Source organism: Talpa europaea (assembly GCF_964194135.1).
Source record: "Talpa europaea genome assembly, chromosome: 11".
NCBI lineage: Eukaryota > Metazoa > Chordata > Mammalia > Eulipotyphla > Talpidae > Talpa > Talpa europaea.
This window is the reverse complement of record NC_140078.1, coordinates 77,824,507-77,850,142: the sequence shown is the minus strand read 5'-3', so window position 1 is coordinate 77,850,142 and position 25,636 is coordinate 77,824,507. Positions and strand designations below refer to the sequence as shown.

The 25,636-nt window shown below is 36.2% G+C and overlaps 1 protein-coding gene across 1 annotated transcript in view; it reads left to right on the top strand.

Annotated features, from left to right (window-relative positions):
* The window catches only part of OXSR1 (oxidative stress responsive kinase 1), a gene marked incomplete at both ends in the record, with an annotated part of 60,924 nt that overhangs the window by 11,737 nt on the left and 23,551 nt on the right, over positions 1-25,636 (top strand). Inside the window, 3 exons of the mRNA XM_084247694.1 lie at positions 5,883-5,991; positions 12,529-12,670; positions 20,749-20,804. Of these exons, the coding sequence (XP_084103820.1) occupies positions 5,883-5,991; positions 12,529-12,670; positions 20,749-20,804 (307 nt within the window). The remainder of the gene's footprint in view (positions 1-5,882; positions 5,992-12,528; positions 12,671-20,748; positions 20,805-25,636) is intronic.

Genomic DNA, 25,636 nt, shown 5'->3' with positions numbered 1-25,636 from the left:
ACATATGTTAAGTAATTTCTCTTATAAAGGGTAAGAATTAAGACTGGGATGATATGACCATGTAGAGGTTTTTTTCCCTAGTGTCCCAGATTGGATTTAATTTCTGATCTACCTTTACTGAGTATTAGGAGGAAATTGGAATAAATAGAAAAGAGATAATAGAATTATATTTTGAAGTTTTAGTAGAGGAGCCAAATATATTTCTTTAGGAGTTGGTAATGCATGAACAGAAAACTAATCTTGAGCCATCCTTGGTGAGAGAACATACACTTGGAAGGAGATAACTGATTGAAATCTTATTTGATGAGCTTGAATTTATAGATGCCAGCAATACCTTAGAGTACCATTTGGGCATTTGAACTTCAGTGCTCATAAAAGAAGTCTAAATTGTAAACTAATTCTGTTAAAGAAAAAAATTTTAAGACTGAAAGTGGCAAAACCTAATATGAGTTAATATCATTTTCCAGTTACTTTACATACTCCATAAGGATAGTATAAAGAAAATTTCGGGGGCCTCCCCGGTGGCGCAGCGGTTGAGCGCTGGGTTGCGAAGCTGCCCGCGGCCTCTCTAGCGCCGGTTCGATCCCCGGCTGCTCCCCGGCCACGGGAGGAGGGTCCCGCATGGCGCGCAGACCTCTCCTGCCGCCCGCTGCTCCCCTCAGCAGTGTACTTCGGTCCTTCTGCCTGTTCTGCTCCCCGCTCTGGCTCTGGTGAATTCTCTCACCCTTCCGCGCTTCTCACTGTACCCAGTGCTTGTATAAATAAATAAATAAATCTTAAAAAAAAAAAAAAGAAAATTTCGGGCCTCCCCGGTGGCGCAGGGGTTGAGCGCTGGGTTGCCAAGCTGCCCACAGCCTCTGCAGCACTGGTTCGATCCCCGGCTGCCAGACGAGGGCCCCACATGGTGCGCAGACCTCTCCTGCTGCCCGCTGCTCCCCTCAGCAGTGTACTTCTGTCCTTCTGCCTGTTCTGCTCCCCGCTCTGGCTCTCTCACCCTCCCACGCTTCTGACTGTACCCAGTGCTTATATAAATAAATGAATAAGTCTTTAAAAAAAAAAAATCCTGTTACTTTAAAAAAAAAAAGAAAATTGAAAAGCTTATTTATTACTTCATGATTAAAGACTTAAAGTTTAAAAAAGTTGACATTCACATGATAGTAATAACAAACATCTTTACAGTGCTAGGCACTAAAGTGTATTTTAACCTCATAAACAGCTCTACGTCATTTACCTATTCAGTAGATGAAGGAAGTCAATCATATAAGTATTAAAAATCAGATCTTTTTGATTCAGGTCTATCATTTTCTACTTCATATAATATTAACAGAATGATTATAATTTTAATTCAAAAGTGGAACATCTCTCATCAAGTATTTGACGCTCTTGAAAGTAATTTTGTGGTTACACTAGGGCCTTACTTTCAGAGAAATACATATTTGATGTAGCCTGGTAAAAGAAAAAAAAATGGTTAGACCTCCATAAATTTTACCTGCATATTCTAATAAGCTTTACATTGCAAATATAGTGTTCATGTATTTGGCAATAAAGAAGGAAAAGTGAATTTTAGTAAAGCAAGTTTAAGATATTCACTTGGGGTAGGTAGATAGAAGGAATATAGGATCCGAATGAAGTGTGACGAAACATCAGGAATATAAATGTGGTATTTGCTTGCTAGGACCTGAGATCTGAGTGCCTAGTGTTTTCATTTCGGAGAGCGCTGAAGCTTTTCGGTTTATGTTAAAATATCTACTTGCTTAACGTACTCAACTTTTCATGTTGTAATTTCAAAATATATTTTCAAAACTGTCTATTATAATGCAGAAAGGGTGCTTGGGTTCTCCAGAGAGTGCTGATGTAAGTTGGATTGCAGGTGTGTGTCGTGTGTGTGACAGTTATTAATGAAGCAGCACTATATTGCTCCTTTCTCTTGTCAAAATGTTTCTTGTCTGACAACCTGTGCTAAGTGTGATGGGAAAATCAGCTGTCAAATCTTACTACATTTATTTTCTCCTGAGATTTTACTTAGAGACTTTTCTCCAAAGAAGGTACACAATGCCATATTTTGAGTTTTTTCTCTTCTTTAGTAGATGTTAGGACTAAATTCACTGGACAAGCATCTCAGTATACTCTTTCCTTCTACCAGGAGACTCACAGTCTAATTGAAGCATTAAGACTTGCCTGCTGTATTAGGCAGAGTGTAACAAATTCCCTGAGAGGTATGAAGTACTGTGGAAGTAAGAGGAGGAAGGGAGCACCTAGTTACAAAGATGGAGGGTTTTGTGGAGATGTTTCTGTCCTGGGCCACCAGGGCTAGAGCTCGAGATGGAAATCCTGCTGGATAGGGGTTTAGAATCAAAAGAAGAACATGTTCACACACACACACACAATATGCGTACATACATATGTATTTATTTATTTATTTATTAAAGATTTATTGATTTATTTATACAAGCACTGGGTACAGTCAGAAGCGCGGGAGGGTGAGAGAATTCACCAGAGCCGGGGCGGGGAGCTGAGCAGGCAGAAGGACCGAAGTACACTGCTGAGGGGAGCAGCGGGTGGCAGGAGAGGTCTGTGCACCATGTGGGACCCTCCTCCGGTGGCCGGGGGGCAGCTGGGGATCGAACCGGCGCCGCAGAGGCTGCGGGCAGCTTCGCAACCCAGCGCTCAACTGCTGCACCACCAGGGAGGCCCCCATACATATGTATTTATAAGTATTAATACAACTGAAACATTTTCGTAAAAACGAATTCTTAATTATATTATGTGTAACACATTCTTCCTGTCCTCCATTTTTGTTTTGTTTTTAATGTAATCCACTACATTTATTTCATGACCCATATGACATTGCAACATATAGTTTGAGGAATACCAGGTTACACACAGAGGTATTGAGACTCTAAATTCAGGCAGTGACAGTGATAATGGAAAGGAAGGCACAGATTCCCTAGGTATTTTATAAATGGAAAAATAGTTAATGTTGGAATGAGCACTTACTTTGCTCACTATATGAATGAATAAATTAACATGATTTGGTGACTAACTGAATGTGTGAAATAGAGGAAAACTGCCTACATTGGGGAAAATTAGAAAGCCAGGGAATACATGAAAGCACTTTTATTAGTGGGAGTGAAATTCACTTTATAAGTGTTAAGGAAGCTGCTGGGAAATTTGAGTCCAAATGAATATACCACTCTTGAAAAGCACTTATATATTCATTTTCTTTTTTGAATGGAAAAAGAAAGGAATGACTCCAGTTGGAGTTTAGATAAAGGAAAATTCTTCCTTTCCCTTTAAAAGGAATAGAGAGAAAAAAAGGAATGTTTAAGACCCTTTCAATCTTTGGATTTTATTGTTCTTCTGTGGTTTCCTGTTAGAAAGCCCTTTGTAGTACCCCCTTTTCAACATAAAGCTTAAAACCCTTAGCTCAAAATATAAGACCTTGGAACATTTAAGACTCACCCATGTGATTTTTTTTCTCCCTCATCTCCCCTATCTAATTAGTCATAAGTCCTTTTATGTAAGCCTTTTTAGTGTAATCTCTTGATCTTTTTCATTTACATTGCCGCTTATTTTTTAACCTTTGTATTTTGAGATAGTCTTGAACTTACAAGAGTTGCAGAAGCAGTACTGAAAGTTCCCATATGGTATTCACTCAACTTCTCCTCATGGTAATATGACCACAGTACAATTATCAAAACTGAGAAATTAACTGTGTCATTTTTCAGGCAACTATCATCTCTCTCCCAGATTTATGGGAAAGCCTTAAATAGAGTCTTTTCCTCTAGTCTTGCATTTTCTGCATTATAGCCAGCGTGATTTTTATGAGTACATATATTCTCTCTCTCTCTCTCTCTCTCTCTCTGTATATATATAAATAAAACTTTAGTTGCTCTCCATTGCTGTTAATGATGAAGACTAAATTTCTGAGCACAATTACAAGGTCCTTTATGATACGGTCCCCCAAAACCCCACTAAATTTTCCTATTTCAGTATAGTAAAACTTTTTCTGTACGAAGCCTTCTCTGATTATCACTCCTATTTTTTGTGATTTGCTTCATTGATGAATTCATATAGTATTCAGTACTTCCCCTATAAAATCGTTTTTCATTCTGTGTTGTAAATTAGTATTTGTCTTACTTCTTCACTAGACTAAGTTTCATGAGGGTTCACCATTGTAGTTAAATAACTAGCACTGTGCCTGACACATAATATTCATTTCGTAATTATCTGTTGAAAGCATGAACTACTTAACCCAGACAGGTTGGTTTACTTACTATGTTTTAAAATATGTTTTGCGTATTTATTTCTCTTTTCTTGATAGTTACATATGCCTCTCATCTTGTGCTGCTGTAATTTCTCCATATTCTATAAAACTAAACCTAATTCCTATCTCCTCTGAAGATTTAACTATCTTAACTGTTCTTTTCTGTGGTGTATAGTCACCTTTAATAGTTTTACTACTTTGGCATGTATGTTTTGTTCTATGTATGTATGTATCTCTTCAAATCCTGTGTATGTCAGTAGACAGGTACTTACCTTTGTTCTTTTTCCTTTTTCATATGTATTAGCTTTCAGTGTAGAAGATTATGCTGATGATTTTGGGGGTTGCAGAGATGCATATCACAAGGTTCTTGTTATAAAAGAATTTATATTCAAGATGAGAAAAGAGAAATTAATTTTTACTGAGCATTGCTCCTGTCCATAGGGATTATGGACAACTTCTACACAATTGATATTACTGAACAAATACCAAAGGCATAGAGCAAGTACATTGAATACGTAAAAAGCTGTATGAAGTGCTATAGATTTCATTCATTCAGCAAATATTTATTGAAGGTGGACTTGTGTGCCAGATACAATCATAAGTGCCAGGAATACAGTCTTAGTTCTCATCGAACTTACAGTTCAATGTCTTATTAGCAGTATAGAGAATTAAACAGGAAATTACAACTTGATAATTTCCATAGTATTAAGGAATTCACCTTTAAGTATTTACCTTCATGGAGCTCTCCATTTAGCAGGGAGGGACAGACAAATAAGCACCCAATGTCAGACAAATAAGCACCCAATGTACCATACACTATGTGCCAGCGATAAGAGGAGATATTCAGGGAACTTGGAAACCAAGAGAAGGCACACCTTCCTCAGCCTAGGAAGCTGTGAGGAAATTAAATGTCAGCTGAGATCAGAAGGAACTGGCATTTTAGCTAAGTAAGATAATGAGGGAAATGTATTTGAGGCAGTGGTAACAATAGAGTCATTAAATGTCCAGGGTTAGAAGAAATGTGACTCACTTGACATTTATTATGGCTTGGTCATAGTACCTAATTTAAATTAATAAACTGAGATGGAATAAGCTTTAATTTTTGGCCCAGATTTCTAATTTGAATTTAGTTTATAACCTTGCCCTGGTTCATTATGTTTTTATTTAGGGTGAGAATATTATTTCACAAAAATGGGAAGAAACATTTTTGAAAAAAAAAAAGTCCAGCAACTCACAAACAAAAATCATCTTCTGTTTATTAGTAATTATTCTCTGTGGTTGTAAAACCAGATTTCCCGAGATGATTCTTCAAGGGTACCTTGAATAAAAATATGTGTCCCAATGGAGACCTCTGTGGTGCTGTGCCAGGACATGATAAATTAGTGCCTGTTTCTAGTTTCAAAGATTACTTTGTAATGAGTAGAAGAAGTAGAGTCAGATTGGACTGAGAGAAACTAACTGGTTTTTTAGTTTAATCATTCTTAAAGAGGTAGGGCCATGGAGATCCCAGAAAGGTTGTGACATGCTGTTGGGATTCCCAAATCTGGATTCACTAACTTACAGTATAGTTTTAGGCGTGCATATAATGAATTGTCATGGTTTCTTTTCTTTACAGAAAGAAATTCAAGCCATGAGCCAGTGCCATCATCCTAATATTGTATCTTACTACACATCTTTTGTGGTAAAAGATGAGCTGTGGCTAGTCATGAAGCTGCTAAGTGGAGGTGAGTGCTGTGCAATGAAATGTTGGTTTCCATGGGTTGGAATATCATGTCTGCTAAAGATGCTAGCAGAGAATTGAGAATATTGTGTCTGCTAAAGATGCTAGCAGATGAGCCGAGACAGGTTTCATACACATTGCACGTGGCTGTCATACCTCTTAATTCTGTGTTATTCTAGGATAGTTCCTTTCCCCTCTCTGTCTTCCATGACAAACTTGATGAAGGGTCTGATGACACCTATTTTGTGGAATGTCTCACAGTCTGGAGTTCCTGATTATTTCTTCCTGGTGATGTTTAATTTGATTCATATTCCTCTGTTTCTTGCAAGTTGAAAATTAGATGTACAGCCTTGATGAGATTTAAGTTAAATATTTTTGGAGCAACTATCTTGTAGGCAATACTATGTACTGTGTATCACATCACATCAGGAAATATTTACTGTCTGGTTGCATCATTAATAATGATGTTAATTTTGATTGTTGAAGACTATGACAGTCAGGCCCCACCATGGAAAAGTTAAACTATTTTTCCTCTTGAAGCTAGCAAGTAACCCGTGATACTTTGGCAGTGTGAGTATACAGTTCCCTATAAGTCTTTCATCTAATGATTTTAGCATCCACTAATAGTCTTTCTTTGAATCAGTTATTTATCAGAGGTTGCAAAACGGTGATTTTTCTTATTGCATCCTTTTCTCATTCTTCTGTGAAAAAGAATTTTGTCTTATTAACTGGGGCTCTTTGATGAATCTGTACTGTAGTTTCCATTGAAAGAGCAGGGTAAACACTTCCATTTTTTTTTAAAGGACAATTTTCAAAGTGAAGAATACTTTAATAATTCCTCCATTGGTAGCAAAGAAGAGAGGATTTTTTTGTTTTGTTTTCATTATTGGAGAAGGCTTTCATTACTTGGGTATCATTATATAGATTCATGGATTTTTAATTTTCAGTGTCTATAGATCCAATCTATTCTTTTTGATACCCAGGTTGTCAAAAGTTTTGTTAGTTTGAGTCCCTTTAGACTTATTCTTCTGTCCTTTTTCATGTGAACCTATCAGTCTTTGTTTACTTCCTCGCTTCTTGGTTGAAGATTTCCAAGGCTTAAGTTTATATTGCTTTTCGTGGACCCAGAATCAACCAGTACTCTAAAGAACTCTGATATTTCTTGTAGGGACTGACATTATCATTGCTTCTAGATGAATGAACTTGGAAATAAAGCATCTTAAAAATAAATCATGATTTATATTAATATTTCCAATTCGAGTCAAACTTTTAAAATCTCTGTAAAATTATACTTGCACCTCTTTTCTCTCAGAGAGAAAATCTTGGTCTCCAATATTAGGATTACTTAGGTGCTTTATTCTGCAATATATATGCAGTTGTTTCTACTTTAGTTCTTAAATAAAGTATAAATGTTGCTGATTGCAAACATTGGACCCTTAGCCTGTGTAGATAAAACATTTTGCTATGGTTACCCAAAGGCCCATGCCATATAGTGAATTAAACATTTTGCCAAGGCATAAATATGAATGATGTGGCAAGATTGGGAAGACTATTGAGCAGTTAAGCCACCTGACCTTTTCATCACTACATGTTGGTTTTGTTTACATATACTTGGTTTTTGTTTGCGTATATATTTTGTGTGGGAGCATGAGTTTCCTTTTAGAATGTGAGGTTATAGAAAAGAGAATCTGTTGGGTTTAGTTTGCAATTTTAATACAGTAACTCACTGAACACCTTACTTACTTCAAACAACACCTTACTTCCCAGAGGCTGTATAACAAAGAGCGTAGAGTTTGGAATTAAAGTTATGCTTGCCTACATAGCAGTTGTGTGTCATTAAGAAAACTGTTTCAACTCTTTGAACCTGTTTACTTGTCTGTAAAATGGGGATACCTTCTGCCTCTTATGGTATTGGGGACGAGTAAATGACATGATACATTAAAGTTTCCACCACTGTGCTGACATTTAGTAAGTGCACAGAAATTTTAGTCATTAATAGTTAATTTTCCCTTGTTATTTCATGCTTTTCAGTGTAGCCAGAATCACCTTTTTGTTTCAATCCCATTAGTGACACACTGGAGAAACTGGATTGCTTTGTTAAAGGCCCTGTTCATATGATGGTTGGAAGCCTTGCTAACACCAACCACCTTTCAAGATGGTGGTCAAGCATGGTTCTTTCAGTATGGACAGATATGGGAATATTAGGTAATACTGAATCTTTCATTATTGATCACCTGTAGCATAATTTTCTTTATTTGTAATTTACAAAAATGTATAATACAAAGTTTTAAATGTTTTGCTAAAAAGTCCTCTGATGGATAGGAGTAAATTGTCTGCTTAGTTCATTTATCTATACCTGTATGCCAGTCAATCCATCCTTTCTGCTACTCCTAAGCAGAATGACTTAAAAAAAAAAAAAAAGAATCCATATTCTTCTCAGTGAATGTAGTCCTGATCACAAAAGGGGTAGGATGTGTAACTGGGTGAAGTGTTTCTTACATGTTAACTTCCTGTTCCTCCTGGTCATAGATTTCTTGGGACAATGCCCAGTTTTTCCTGCCTATTACCCAGTAGATTTCCTGGAAAGTAATTTTCAGGCATGTTCCAGGCATGAATTTTCTATAATATCTTCTATATTTTTATGAGTCAACTTAATCTTACATCTAAAGCTTTTAAAATATTTTTTAAAATTTCATCATTTTTAGGAAAATGAAATCTTGATTTTGCAATTATAAAGTGAGTAAACATTTAAACTGAAGAGATACTTTAAGCAATATTTAGAAAAAAGAATCTAGATCTAGGTACATCATTAAAATTTATTTAAAATAGCAAATAAACTATCTCAATTCAATATTTATAACTCCACTAAAATGCCATTCATTAAACTCTAATTACCAAGACATTAGAAAATGAACTTGTTGGTTCCTTGCTCTTATAGACTATAGCAGAGAAAGAAAAGTTACAGTTAAATAATAATTATGTAGAGTGCTGTGAAGAAATATCATGGTGCCATGGGAACAGGAGAACTTAATCTTATTGAAGAAGAATGGATGCAGTGGGGTTAACAAAGACTTCCCTCAGGAGGTGATGTTCAGCTGAGACCTGAAGAATAAGTACTAGTTAGCCATGATGAAATGATAGGTGGAGTTGGTATCAGGGGAAGGATGGCAGAAGTGGTTCAGATATAGTGAACACTATTCAGAGATGGAGGAGTCTGGTATGTCTTGGGACTGATGCAGCATCTGAAAGACTAAGACAAGAGAACTATTGATAAACAGGGTCTCTCTTTGAAGAGTTAGAAAATATAAATAGCCAGAGTTAAGAGAAATATGTGCAGGCTGCTTTCTTTCACATCAACTTTTTCAGCCAAAATATTTAAAACAAAAGCATAATTTTGATTTGGCAACATTGTACTAATGTAGAATTTAATAAGCTAATCAAGTCATTAAATGAATTGTGGTTCATCACAATTCCCATCAACCTAGTGAACATCGTCAGAGTTAAAATATGTTTAATTGTGTCAGTATATGTAATCATTTCACAATACTCCTTATCCTTATTCTTTTGCTAATTAAAACTCTGTTGTTGAATGTTGGGATTTATTAATATCAGAATTTAATCTTTAAAAATTAAAAACACTTGATTTAAATAACTGCAATTTATTAACATTAAACTGCAATGTATGATTTTTAGAAATCAAAGTAGGAAAGCTTCTCAAAGCTTCTCTTTTTGAGAAGTATCTTAGAAGTAAGACTTAGAGCCATCAGTTGTAGAAATGCAGAGATCTAAATTCACTGGCTTAGGAGTGATAGTGTTTGGAGATGCTTTTGTTTTGGCATCTTCTAAGAGGTAACAAGTATGGGACTTCAGTGACCTAAGCAGAACCCAGGTAAAATATCTGGTATTACAGTGACCCACTTTGGATGAAGTTATTGGTCTGAAATGGAATATCCAGACCAAGCAAATATTGACCCTTTTCAAAGTCTCCTGTGTTTCAAGAAGGCACAAACAACACTCAAGATTGGTTAAAACTTCACATAATATGGTTTGTTGAATAGATAAAACGAGTTACTTTTAAATTCCTAGTAGGAATTTTTCCCTTTGCAGCCTTCATTTTGTCTGGCCAGGATTTCTCAAAAGAATGAAACATGTGTTTCATATATGTTTAATATAATCACTTTGCTTTGAAAATTAATATGTGATTGGTTAAACTAAGCCAAACAAAACTTTTCCCTTTGGCCTCTCATTTTGGATCATAGTCTTGCGAACCCCAGCAACAGAGAGGAAAATGTGATAATGTAGTATTAGGAAAAAACTACCTGGAATCTGGTACCTTCCTAATTCTTTGTCTCCAGAGAGTAAACTGCCACTCTTCTGCCAGTAGGAGGGTGGGGTGTGGGGGTGCACCAGAGTAGTTGTGACCTGGTTTCCAAAAAGAGTGAGGAGAGAGAAGGAAATCTTATTCTCCCTTATTTGACTTTGCCAATTTACATGGTTTCAGCCCTTTTCTACAGTCTCCCCCCTTGCTAACCCTAACGTGGTCCTACTTATGGAACCTAGTTAAAGGTTCACAAATAACTTGTGAATATTTTGTAGCTTGACGTAGGGATTCACTTTTTCCTAATAGGTATACCTGCTCTGCAGTCATTGAAGTTTCAGATTTCTTCACTACTTAGTCAGTTTCTTTTTCTGCTTTTCTTTTTCCAGAAGATTATTGCTGTCTCTTCTGTTGTCCTTTTTTTTTTTTTTTTAAGATTTATTTATTTATTTATAAAAGCACTGGGTACAGTCAGAAGCACGGGAGGGTGAGAGAATTCACCAGAGCCAGAGCAGGGAGCAGTGCAGCAGAAGGACCAAAGTACACTGCTGAGGGGATCAGCGGGCTGCAAGAGAGGTCTGTGCGCCATGTGGGACCCTCACCCTGCGGCCGGGTAGTGAACCAGCGCTGCAGAGGCTGCAGGCAGCTTTGCAACCTAGCGTTCAACCGCTGCACCACTGGGGAGGCCCTGTTGTCCTTTTTTTAAAAAATAGATTTTATTTATTTTTGCATAGAAAAATTGGGGTGTAGGCCAGAGGTGAGGGGGCAGTGATTCACCAGAGACAGAGTGGGGAGCAGAACAGGCGGATCTACTAAAATATACTGCTGAGGGGAGCAGCTGGTGAGACAGGAGAGGTCTCCTGCACCTTGTGGGTTAGCATGGTATCCCTGAGACTTTAATCCCTTCGCTACCAGGGATGCCCCTGTTTTCCCTTTGTTTTTGCCTGTTTCTTTTTTCATTCTGAATTTATACCTTTCTTTGTGTAAATTAGGTTTATCCAGTTAGTAGGTTTTAAGTGGGAGCTAAAGCAAACATATTTTCAGTTCTCCCATGTTTTTAAGGATTCCATCTAAACCACTTCTTTCCATCTATTTGGAAATATTTTTTTCCCCTTTTTAAGTATATGAAATAAAAGCATTCTACAGGACAAGTTTTAGTTATTCTACAGCACATATTTTAGTATGTGCCAAGAAATAGACAGTCTTCTCAGTGCAGGTTATGTTATGTTCCAGAATTCTTGGCACAATTTCTAACATTGGAGATTGTTTTGTTTTGGTTCTATGATTAATGGGCCATTGTACTACCAGAAATCTTAATGAATTTCTTACAAACTTTTCATCTGTGTAGTGGTCAGTAGTCTGTGAGTTAATTACTATTTAGGTGTCTTTTCCCTCTCTCCCTATTTTTTACTAGGAGCATTATTTCTTTTAAATTTTTTTTTTTTAATTTTTAAAATTTTCAAATTTTTTTTAAATTTTTAAAATTTTATGTATTTTTTACATCATTTTTCATATTTGTACAGTGAGGGAGGAGGGAGTAGCATCAAAACAAGGGTGGTGGGAATTGTATGGGGACTATAACTAAAATGAAAATGCATACAGGAACATTATTTCTTACCCTGGGGAGAATGGACCGATAATACATTTGAGCTGTTACTTAAAGAGAACTGCTTTTTAAATTGTTTTTCTAATTTTTTTCACTTTACCTGTTTTATTTCTATTATTAACCTGGAAAAATAATTTTAACTCTTTAAGTTTCTATAAACATGTGATCTTTATTTTCAAAGTCATGTCTTCTGTAATTTGATCTGCATTACAGTTGTATTTTGATATTTTTGTTCATACAGCATTGTATATTTTAATATGCCTGGTATTGGATGCCTGAATTGGCTTGTGATATCTTGTGCTAAAGTATTTCTGGCGGCCATGGTTTACTAGGGATTTTCACAGGTGGTTAAAAATGCTCCAAATTCTCCCTAGAAGTTTGAAGGAGATGCTGGTGTAACATTGGGTATTATCAGGCTGTTATCTGTTTTAAAATGGAATTGAAAATAAATGATTAATTTTAAATTTCTGTATTTCTTTATATTTGCTCTTTATTTCCTTTCTTTCCTATACAGTTAAGTTTATGAAAAGGATCACATATGTTTTGACTTTAAAATGACACTGAGTTTTATTGAATGACTTAAAAAATTTAGGGAAGATTTTATATTCTGTTTTCAGGTTCTGTTCTGGATATTATTAAATACATTGTGGCAAAGGGAGAACACAAAAGTGGAGTCCTAGATGAACCCACCATTGCTACAATACTCAAAGAAGTGCTGGAAGGCTTGGAATACCTGCATAAAAATGGGCAGATTCACAGGTATGTCAAAACAAATTTCTTCTATTTTGGATATGAAGGGCCAGGTAGAAAGCTGAATGAAGTAAGGCGCATACAATGCCCAATGAGTCCAATAGGGTGCTAAGGCCTTCTTTGTGGTGGCAGGGGTTGCTGGAGGGTCAAAAGAGGCATTCTTCCTCAGCTAACAGGTATTGAGCATTACAAACCTGCCCAAATAGTCCCATAAAATTTTAATTTACAAGGAGATCCTTGAATTTTGTGTATCTCTCAGCCATCCCTGCTGGCAGAGTTATACTAATACTTCAAGTTAGAGGGACGCACTTACTAGTCAGTAGGGATCATCTATATGAGAATTGTTTTGGACATCAGGAGACACTCTGGAATTTTAGACTAAGATGTGACCTAATCCAATTGACTTGTGAGGAGCTTGGGAAGCCATTACTTTCATCCTTACAACCGTTAAAAAGCTAAGCAAACTGCAAATTAACAACCCTTCTTAGATCCATCAGAGAATTAAGGTCACATGACAAGGGCGTCACGTGTAGGACTTTATTTCAGAAGAAGTTGCTAGGGAAACCCAAAAGCAGCAGGAGAGACAAAATCGTGAAAGAAGCCAGTGGAACAAAGGAAAAGCCTCAATTACACAACAAGCACAAGAATTACATTACATGGTACTTTTCTTCAGAAACCATGCAATCAGGAAGAGTGGTGTGAAATATTTAAGAAGTTGAGGTCAACCCACCAACCTGATTACTTGATCTGGCAAAATTAATCTTCAAAATTGAAGGAAACAAAGATTTTATCAAGCAAATAGAAATTAAGACCTTTGTCATCCTAGACCTACATTTCAAGAAATGTTAAAAGTTGTTCTTCAGTAGGGAGGAAAATGATAGCAGTCAGAAACTCAGCTCTGTATAAAGAAAGGCAGAATAAGTATTAGAGAAGGACTAAATTAAGGTAAAATAAATATTTTTTTTGTTCTTAATATATCTAGCAAAACATTGTCTTCAAAATGGTAGTAATAGTATATCTAACGACTTATGTCATATGGATAAGTAAATAGTAGCAATGTTTTAAAGGAAGAATTGGAAATCTTCTGTTAGAAGGTACTTCACTAGCTGTGAAGTGGTATGCTACTATTTGAAAGCAGTCTTAGATTAATTGTAAATGTATATATTATATAGCAAACTTTAGGACAACCACTAAAAAAAGAAAGAGAAAAAAGAATTGACATACTGAAAGAGAAGAGAAAAACAGAATCATATAAAATTTTTAAATTATAACCAAAGCAAAATATAATGGAAGATAAAACAGGATATAATCTTAAAAGTTACTCACCAAAAAACTAACAAAATCCAAAGTTAGTGAAGGATGTGAATAACAAAGATCAGAACAGAAATACATGTAATATAGTAGAAGTGCTCAGTGAAACTAAACTGCTTTTTCAAAAGGGTAAACAAAATAGACAAACTGTTCACTAGTCTCTCCAAGAAAAAAAAAGAGAGGACTCAAAGTCAGAAATGAAAGAGACGTTACAATTGATACCACAAAAATATAAAAGGTCCTAAGAGTCTCCTGCAAACAATTATATATTAACAAATTAGAAAATTTAGGAGTAATAGATAAATTCCTAGAAATGACAACCCATTAAGATTAAATCATGAAGAAATAGAAAATATGAATGGATCAAATATTAGTGAGGAAATCCAATCAGTAATCTAAAACCTCTCAACAGGAAAAGTTCAGGACCCAGTGGATTCACATGTGAATTCTACCAAATATTTAAAGAATTATAGACACCAGCCCCTCTCAAACTTTTCCAAAAAGTGGAAGGAACACTTCCAAACAAAACTTACGAGACCAGCTCACCCTGATACCAAAGCGAGACATGGATATTACAAGGAAAGAAAATTATAGGCCACTATCACTGATCAACACAGATGCAAAAGTCCTCGATAAGATATTAACAAATCAAATTTAAATTTGATACTGAAAACTAAATTGTATACTGAAAACTAAGGAGTACAACCAAAAAAAGCTGTTAGAACTAATAAATAATTTCAGTAAAGGTGCAGGATACAATGTCAATATACAAAAATCACTTGTTTTTTACACACTATAACAAACTGTCATTTATAACAAAAAATTACTTAGCAATAAATCTAACCAAGAAGCTGAAAAATATGTGCATTGAAAATGATAAGAAACTGATCCAAAAAATTGAAGAAGACACAAATAAGTAGAAAGATATTCTATATTCATGGATTAGAAGAATTAATATTGTTAAAATGTCTGTACTACCCAAAGGATCTGCAAATTCACTGCAGTGCAGTCCCTGCCAGAGTTTCAATGACAGTTTTCACACAAATAGGAAAAGCAGCCCTAAAATATTCATGGAGCCACAGGTTCCTAAATTCCCAGAGCAATCTTAAGAAAGAAGAACAAAGCTGGAGACCTCACACATCCTAATTTCAAGCTATATTACAAAGCTGTGGTAATCAAAATAGTATTCTTTTGACACAAAAACAAACATAGGTCAATGGAACAGAATCAGGTACCCAGAAGTATACCCATGCATATATGTACAGTTTTATAGAGCCAGAATATACAATGGGGAAAGGATTGTCTTTTCAGTAAGCAGTGTTTAAAAAACTGAATATTCATGTGGAAATGAATTAAATGGATTAAAGACTTGATGTAGTTAGGACCTGAATTCTTAAAACTAAAAGAAAGCATTTGTGGTAAGTTCTTTGATATTGATCTTGGCAGTGATTTTTTTGGTTGTAACAACTGTAGCAAAGGCAACAAAACAATTAGTTGGGACTCCATCTTGGAACTAAAAAGCTTCTGCATAGCAAAATAAATAATCAGCATAATATTTGCAAGTCACATATCTAAGGGTTTAATATCCAAAATATAGAAGTAACTGATAAAAGTTAGTAGTAAAAAAAAAAAAAAAAACCCAAAAACAAAAAACAAAACCCAATTAAAAAATGGACAGGTTGAAATAGACATATTTTCCAAAGAAGACATACATACAAACAATAGATACATGAAAACATGCGCAGTATAACTAGCAATCAGGAAATACAAATCAAAACCATAATGAGATACCATCTTACACCTGTTAGAATGTCTATTGTTAAAAAGATAAGCAGTAACAGGTTTCACCCGTAATGGAAAATAGTATGGAGCTTCATCAATAAACTAAAAATGTATCTATCAAATGTACAGCAGTCCCACTTCTGGGTATACAGTTGTCTCTCATTTTCCATAGGAGATTAGTTCCAGGTCACGCTCCCTTTCCCCCACAAAATCTGTAAGTGCTCAATCACTTACATAAAATGGCATATATTTGCATTATAATCTACTCACACCTCTCAAATACTTTAAATCATCTTTAGCTTACATATATATACCTAATACAGTGTAAATGTTATGTAAATAGTTGTTATACTATAATGTTTAGGGAATAATGACAAGAAGAGTATGTAACAACCATTGTAGAACTAACTGCTTAGTAAGTGTGTTCAGTCTGTGGTTGAGTCAATCTGCAATGCAGAATCCCTAGGTATGGAGGGCCAACTTTATACCCAAAGGAAATTAAATTTGCCATCAGTTTACTCTTGGACCTCCTAGGCACCCAGTCTATAGTATTTTTTTAATGGCAGACTAAATAGACTATGACAGAGGGCATCAGAGTGGACTTTGTGTCAGAACAATGGAAGCCAGAAGTTAGTGGGAAAGAATCCTACTACCCCATGACCCCTTTATAGATAATTCCTTATGATTGAAGATATATGTCAGACCGGTTCAGGATTTTTACATTCCTGATTAATTATTCCTTTTATAAACTATATAATGACCCCTTTTATTCCTAGAAATGTTTTTGTGTTAAAGACATGAAAGTTTTATTTTAATATGGTTAAACTAGGTTGCCTTTGATAAGATAATCTTTCAACATGGTGCAGGCTTCCTAGGGTCCTGGCTTTATGAAGGGGTCTCAGTTCTATCTTGCAGCCTTAATCTATCCAGTGCATGCCTTCTGTTTAGGTATGGATTTTAAAACCTGTATTCCCTAGCCATTTGGGGCAGCATCTCTGTTCTGTCTCTTAAGACTCACTGCTCTAGGTCTTACATACACCTTTTTGTTCTGAAACTCAAAGGATTTCTTTTCTTAAATGTTCAGCAATGTGGTCATTCCCCCCTAGTTTTTCCAACATTTCTTTGTGTTTGTAGCATGTGATTGGTGTGTTTGGGTTTAAAGGCCTGGGAAATAGTGATGAAAGACTCTGTCATGCATAATTTCCTATGTTGCTGGCATGGAAATTTTCTTTGGCGCACTTAAAATCAGAGACTCAAATTTGGCTACATATTGGAATCACCTAGAGAACTTTAATAGGTACTGATTCTTGGTCTACCACTAGACATTTATTTAAGTGGTCTGGGAGGAGGCCTTGACTTTGGAACTTTTAAAAGACTCCCTAAGTGATTCAAATGTGCAATGAACACTGAGAACCACACCCTATACTTTAGCAGTAACCACCCTGAGGTAACCTGAGACTTTAGACTTAGGAGAAAGTTGTTTCACTGGGAAACAAATGATTTTTTAAAGTCCCATTATTATTTCAGGTGGATTTTGGTGTTAGACTGGTAGGCCAGATCAGATAACTCCTCTGTCTTTTTACTTTCTCCTCCCTCCTCTGAGATTTAGGTTTTGACTTGGATGACTAGATCTCTAAATTAGACTTAACTTTTCACTCTGTATCTATCAGTCCAATTATTTTTTCCTAATAAAGACTTAACTCTAACAGAAATGTTGGATTCAGCTTAAGACGCCTGAGTATATTTTCCAGCTTGCTTTTTGATTCATTGTTTCTCTTGACCTTTTACAAGTTTTCCACAAACTGCCTGTTGATGATTTACAAAAATGTTGTGGGTGGAAACTTGTGTTCTTTTTTTTTTTTAAAGATTTGTTTATTTATTTATTTATTTATGCAAGCGCTGGGTACAGTCAGAAGCGCGGGAGGGTGAGAGAATTCACCAGAGCCAGAGCGGGGAGCAGAGCAGGCAGAAGGACCGAAGTACACTGCCGAGGGGAGCAGCGGGCGGCAGGAGAGGTCTGCGCACCATGCGGGACCCTCCTCGGGTGGCTGGGGAGCAGCCGGGGATCGAACCGGCGCTGCAGAGGCTGCGGGCAGCTTCGCAACCCAGCGCTCAACCGCTGCGCCACTGGGGAGGCCCTGGAAACTTGTGTTCTTTACTAATGAGAATGTCAAGCATACCTATGTATGATATTCCTTTTAATTTTAAGAGGAATTTGTAACTTTGGTGCAATAGTGACATGTGAGAAGTGATATTAAACTTATTCTTGCTATTTAAGAATGGATGAAGGATTTAACTGCTGGGCCTGCTGGTTTGCTTGTCTCCTATTGAGTTGGTTAAATCTATTTGATGAGTATATGAGAGAGACCTCCTATGTAATAATCATATTTTAAGTAAGCACAGGTGGCACAGAATGTATATATTGCTATTAGGATATTGGCCCAGATCTAGCTCATGGTGAAATGAGGGTAACAGGCCAGAATATCTTATTTCTATGATCTGTGCTAATAGTGTGTTATAGCTTGCTACAAAAACACACAGGAGGAAGTGACTATCACCTCCTCCCCCCACCAGGGAGTGTTGATGTCACTCTAGATGGACTCAGTAAAGGGAGAAGAGAGTTACTTATTGACTCAATTGAATGTGCTTTGCCACCCATAGAGGGGAATGTCCTCAGTTCTCTCCTGTTTGTAGTGTCCTGAGTCAGAGGCTTTAGGTTTATAGAGAAAATTGAGCCAGTGTCCATTCTGTCAGTTTCTGGAAAAACATTCTGTAAATTGCTTAGATTTATTAACAGTAGCAAATACTCAGTGAAATGATTTCTTTGCACTTCAGTATATGTTCATGAGTGGTGTATACTTTGGCATGAAGATATTGCTGTACTTAGTTGTGAAACTGTTGTTCATTATTTACCAAGGAAGGTTATATTTAACAATGGAAAATAAGATGATGGGAGAGGAGCAGGTTGGGGTGTTGTGCTTTTCACTGGCTCCTTTTCATGACCAATGAGGCCTTCTTCCATGAACTTGCTTTTCTTGTCTAGTATCAAGGGTTGGCTCTCCTCTGTTTTTAATTATAAAATAAGCAGATGCCGCGGACCAGCACAGCAGTAGACGATGAGGCCGTCTCAGGGTTGAGAGACTGCGCAGGGTGGTCAGGGATTTGGCTAAAGAAATGACAAACAGACACACTTCAAGAGAGAGTGTAAATCTGAGTGCGCTTTTATTAAGTTAGTGGTCAGTATATATATGTTTTTTCTAAAGGCATAGGAACAGTGAACATCAAAGAGATCAGTTTGCTCATAGGCTTAGCTTAATTGACAGGGCAGTGATTTATGTCCAAAGTTACACCTGGACCTAGCCTTATTCCTAATTGGACAGGTTATTAACTCTTTCTATATTTTTGTACTAACTACTACTACTATTACTTATGTTTACTCATAATTAATTGTCGTAGGTAAATTTATATTATAATGCAGTTAATATCAAAGGTACTAAGGTTAAGCACATAATAGAAAGATTCTTAAACCAACAATTCTATTATAACACAGTGTTTAGTAATGTTTCATTTGCATTAGCCTAATTATTAAATTACGTATGTTTTTTAATTAGCAATCAATGACCAGAAAAAGGAAAGATTTTAGAAAGACAGTTGTAGCAGAATAAAGTTTGTGGGCCTTGAGAAAGCGAGATAAGGTTCCAGGTGGTCAGCATTTCTTTTAACCATCTTTGTGGCGGCTTCTGGTGGTCGTTATCTCTTAGCAGGCATTCGGCTTCTCTGCATCTTAGGGAGTTTGCTGTTCTCCCCCTGCGCGCATGGTTCCTTGCCCACGCCGGACCTCAGGGACCATGGCAACAGCCATTAGCCCTGAAGGTCACTGCAGGAGGGGGTGCAGCAAGCAGATGAATACTTTCCCATAAGATATTTTAAACACCGTTCCCCTTGACTTCAGTCCAGCTCCTCGTCGCAGAAGGAACCATTCATTGCTCTCCTTTACTGTTTGTGGAAAGATGTGTGTATGTTTGTATATGACATGAGTGGTATCATGCAAAATGTGCTGTTCTCTTGATTTGTTCACTTAGTATATGTATTGGAAAGCTTTCATGTCACATGTTGATTGAATTTATTCCATCCATGGATGTGTCAAAATTAATTTTAACCTTCCTGCTATTGTTTGCTATCTCGGTTTGTTTTAAAAGACTGCTTCAGTGATTCCCCTTGTCTGTCCCAGTATATTTTGTTGTGAGAGTTTCTCTAGGTATCAAGAAGTGGATTATCTGCTCATAAGATTTAGGGATTTAAACATTTCTGAGATATTTCCAAGGTATTACATTGTTGCTTGAGAAAAAACAAGTTGTAGATTTGAATGGATAGCATTGATATTTATGTAGGGGGGAATCTTAGGTATGTTGCAGGAACATTAACTAGGCATTGAAAACATTGGAGAGAATACTACACTTATGAATGGTGGCCAAACTTTGAATTTTTCAGTAATGTTTAGTTTTTTAACAGAAGCGTATTCATGAATTACATGAGATGTTAATGGTTGCTGATAAAAATATAGAATCTGAATAATTTCTCTCTTTGTGCTATGGGAATAGAATAGTCCCTGTTTTCAGTCACAAACTGATCATGTAAAAATTTTGATCATTTGTTATGATGTAGAAAAAATACATATTTTAAAAAGTAGAATTAGGTAAAGGTAGGTAACAGTCACATTTTTTGACCACTGTTATCCCAGCCAAGACTATTTGATCATCTTAGGTTTTTCCAGACTTTATTGTAAGAAGCTGTATTTTGTAGCTTTCTGTTTACAATGTTTGGATTCTAGTACAAGTCACTAAAATTTAAAATTTTTTCTGTTGATATCCTTCAATGCCAAAGAGAGCATTGAAATATTGCCTGTGTTGTGTGATTATAGTAAAAAGTTGCTTTAATCGTGTTACTCCAAAGAATGAGTGGTTTTTAATATTTAACTTTTTCTGTTCTTAAAGAGATGTGAAAGCTGGAAATATTCTTCTTGGAGAAGATGGCTCAGTACAGATTGCAGGTAATGATTAGTATTTCTTTTTATTTGATTTAATGGTCAATAAAGCTGTATTACTTATCCTTTATGGTTTCTCCTACTCACTGGACTCTTCTTTATTCAAATGGATGTGTTGGCATCTGTACAAACTTTCAAGATACCCTGTTTCTTATCCTTCTTTTTTTACCTTAATATTTCTCTAGCCACTATATATTACCTTCAAGTTATCTACTCCTTACCATCATTAGGTACTTTGGGTTTTCATAACATTTTGTACTTTCCTTTAAAGGATAAGAAGTCCAGAAACTCCATTGTGTTTAAGCATATGCTATAGAAAGGTGATACAGAGTTGCTTCTTTCCCTGGGAAAATGGGGTGCTGTTCAGTTAGGAAGAGGCACCTGAGAGGTAGCAGTGTACTTTTAATAGAGTCACAGCTGAAGATGTAAGAGGTGGAGCCCAGGGCCTGCCCAAGGTGGCTATCCTGATGGAATACCCCCTCCTCCAGGCTTACTCCAGAATGGCTGTACTGCAGGATCATCAAGCAAGCAGATCCCCTGGGAAAACCTCAGATTGGTCCCACCTACTGTGGGTCCATTCATGGTCAGGTGACTGGTAGGAAGAAGATAATCACCAAACCTAACATTTTTTCTTCAACTTTTAGAAGATAATTTAGGTATACCTCATCATGTCTTAAGGTAAGGAAATGTTTAAATGAAGCCACATAGAGCTCTAACATAAAGGAAAAGATGGATAAATCTGACTCTTTTAAAATTAACAGCCTCTCTTCACAGAGGAACATGGGTAATTTATCGCCATCAATAAGTAAAAAGGCAAGCCACAGAATAGAGAAGATATTTGTAGCATGAAAAACTGACAAAGGGTTCAAATTTACAGTATATAATGAACCCATAAGAAAACAAACTCAGGTTAAAAAAATGGGCAGAAGATTGATATAGGCATTTTCCAAATGAAGGCATCTAAACATAATAAAAGATGTCAACCTCACTAGTAATCAGTTAAATTGAAAATAAAATACCATTGGAAGACCATTTTATTTTTATTTTTTTAAAGATTTATTTATTTATGCATACAAGAGCTGGAGTGTATGCAGGGAGAAGGAGAGTGGGAAGTGAGAGGACTTACCGGAAACAGAGTGGGGAGTAGAATAGGCGGATTGACTGAAATACACTGCTGAGGGGAGCAGCAGGTGAGGTCTCCTGTGCCATGGAGAGGTCCATGGCACATGTGGAGCAGCAGGAGAGGTCTCCTGTGCCATGTGGGTTAGCTTCCTGGCCAGGGATCAAACTCATAGTACAGTGGCTGATGATAGCTCCATAGTGCTGAGACTTAATTCCTTCTGCCGCCAGGGAGGCCCTTTAAACTGGGATACCACTTTAAACTGATATGGCAGAAACATCTGACAGATATTAGTGTGGGTGTAAAACAAGGAAATATCTCAAACTCTGATTGGTGGGAATATAACAAACCCACTTTACTGAGATAAAAGATAACGCCTACCTCAAAACTAAGCTTCTGGATTCATGTTGAGAGACTCATGTTTATATGTGTCATAATACTCATAAGCAGTAAAAGTTTGAACCTATCCCAGTAATCATTAGTAAAATAGATACATAAATTTGGTTAATTTATATATTAGTGATGCTGAATTAGTGATGTAAATGAATAGTTACATACAAAAATCTGAATATAAAAATTTAAGGTGAAAGAAGCCAGTATAAATGGAATATGTAATACGTGACTTTACTTAAATCAATTCAAAACCAAGCACAATTGTTTAGGATGGCAAAATCAGATGGTGAAAACTAAAGAAGAGAAATTCTGGGAATATGGTGAATAGGAAGCCCCAGAATTCTGTCTCACCACCTAAACAGTAGTTGTTTATGTCTAATGTAATAGACAAAATATGTCTAATGTAACCATTTTGGGATTCTGCAGTCTGTTGAAGACTTGGAATACCAGGAGAGACTTGGAAGGTAAATTGTGGTTAATTTCAGTTCTCATCACAGTTATCAACTTCCAACCCCCCACTCATCAGCCATGTGACAGGTAGCTGTGCACATTTTTGGAGGCAGCTTATTTATAAACAGCTTGCAGCAGCCATGGTAGGTAAAAAGGACCCTATTTTCCAAATACTAGGAAACTGCTCTGATTACTGATTGCTACTTCTGATGAAAGAGATATAGATGAAGAAGTGTGTGACCATTGTTGCTATAGCTTCCCCAAACCTCCCAGAATGATTCCAATTGACTTAAAGGCCTGGTACCTTTTTTCTCCCTCTGTATTTTTTTTTTCTTACCCTTTTAGAGTCATATATTAAAGACTAGTACGTAAAAAGCAACTTCATATACAGGGAAACTGGAAAATAACTGCACATGCCCAGGAAAAGGCATAAAAAATGATGTGAGAAGACCTTTGGTTTATCCCTCCGACAGATATCTGAAACAAGGATAGCCTGCAACAATCAAAAACAAACACAATAACTAAACAGCAAACAGATATGGGAAGAACCTGATTTCTAAAGTTATTACGTTATTATATTCAATGTCCACCTAGCAACAACAGAAAAATCACAGGACCTATGGTGGAATAGGAAGAAGGCCACTATGGTGGCCTACTGAAAAAGAAACATATCAGCAAAAACTCCATCAAGAAGACCTTATGACAGACCCACTAGTAGAGAAGATCTATTAGACAAAGACTTCAGAACAACTGTGTTAAAGTTGATCAAAGAACTAAAGGAAGATGTGGAGAAAGTTGAAAAAATGGAATCACAAATAAATATAAGAAATTCTGGAGCTAAAAGGTATACTAACTTGTACTATGAAATGAAAAATTCACTAGAAGAGTTTAAATGCAAATTTGAGCTGGCAAAGTAACCAGAGGTCTCGACAATAGAACAATGAAAGTTATCGAGTCTGAGAAACACAAAAAAGATTGAAGTGAACAGAGCCTAAGGGAGTGCCTCATAGGATACAATCAGTCAGACAAACATGCACATTATGGGAGTCTCAGAGAAGAAAGAAGTGTTCAGAGACAATATTTGCAGAAATTGATTGATGAAAACTCCCCAAATTTGTTTAAAATTCCAAAAACCTCAGCAATCTCCAAGAAAGATGAACTCAAAGAGACCCATACCAAGGTACATTATAATCGAACTTTTCAGAGATATCACATATTTATTATTGAACCAACTTATTAGTGCAAAAACATACAAAGAAAAAAATAATTTCCTAATAATATCCAGATAGTTTTCAGCATGATATCGCAAGATGCTAGTGCTATTGATACAGCATAAATAAGTATGCCATGTAATGTGTGATTCCTTATAGACTCAGCTTGGGTCTTCTTCAGTATGTGTTTGGATTTATACCCAATTTTATTACCAGTTTTCATTTGAATTCACTGAGGAATGAGATGATTCTGCTTTTGTTTCTTAGCCAGGAATTGTTTTATCCTGAAAGTCTTGTGAGAAGATTTGGTGCAAGGATCAGAGTCAGCAGCACACAGTGTCATGGCAGGGAAAGATAGAGAGATACAATTAAAATTTTGAAAAGCAAAGACAAAGGGGGAATATTGAAAGCAGCAGGAGAGAAAAAACTTGTCATATACAAGGGAGCCTCAGTCTTCTCAGCTTATATTGCATCAGAAACTTTGGAAGCCAGAAGGCTGTGGGCTGATGTATTCAGAGTTATAAAAAGAAAAATAAAAAGTCAACCAAGAGTCCTATATCCGTTTTAACAGACCTTCAAAAATGAGGGCGTAATTAGAAGCATTCCCAGATTAAAAGCTGAGGGAGTTTGTTACCACTAGACCTAACCTGTAAGAAATGTTCAAGGAAGTCCTCAAGGTGAAACAAAAGGACTAGACAGTAACCCAAAACAGTATGAAGCAGTAAAAATCTCAATAAAGGTAAATACATGTGCAAGTATAAAAGATAGGGTTATGGTAACAATGGTTTGTAGCTCTACTTTTGGTTTTCTTTGTGATTTAAAGGGCAAGTACATTAATAAATTGAATTATTGGGCTAAGTGTTGTAACTTTGGTATATAAATTCACATATTTCCCCACATAATTACTGTATATTTAAGATAATTATTAGGTTATGTATTGGGTCACATAACGCATTAAGATGCAATTTATGACATCAGTAGCCAAAAGGGATGGGGAAATTGCTGAAGGAACATGAAAAAAAAAGACTCAAATACCACAACACACCAACTAGATCTAATAGACATCTGTGGAATACTTTAGTCAATAACAATAGAATACACATTGTTCTAGTCTTTTATTACTGATTTTTAACTGTATTGCAGTTAGAGACAATACTTTGCATGATATCTGTTCAGTTTAGGCTTATTGGCGCCCTAACATATGGTCTATTCTGGAAAAATGTCCCATGTGTTCTTAATTAGATTGACTAAGAAAAGGACTAAAATGAGTGAAATTAAATGCAACTAGGGACATTACTACTGATTCTGTAGAGGTAAAAAGGATCATATGAGGATACTAGGAACAATTAATTCCAACGTATATGACAGGGACAAATGCGTTGAAACACAAGACTGAGAGCACCAGACTAAATCATGAAATAGAAAATCTAAATTAGTGAGAAGATTAAATAGTAGCCAAAATCTCACAACCAAGAAAAGCTCTGGACCTGATAGCTTCATTGGTGAATTCTCCTAAACATTAGCAACTAATAATCTTCTCGAACTTTTTCAAAATATTAAAGAGGAAGGAACACTTTCTGATTCAACCTGAGGCTAGCATTACAATATCAAAGCTGGACAGAATGACTACAAGAAAACTACAGATCAATATTCCTTACAAACTG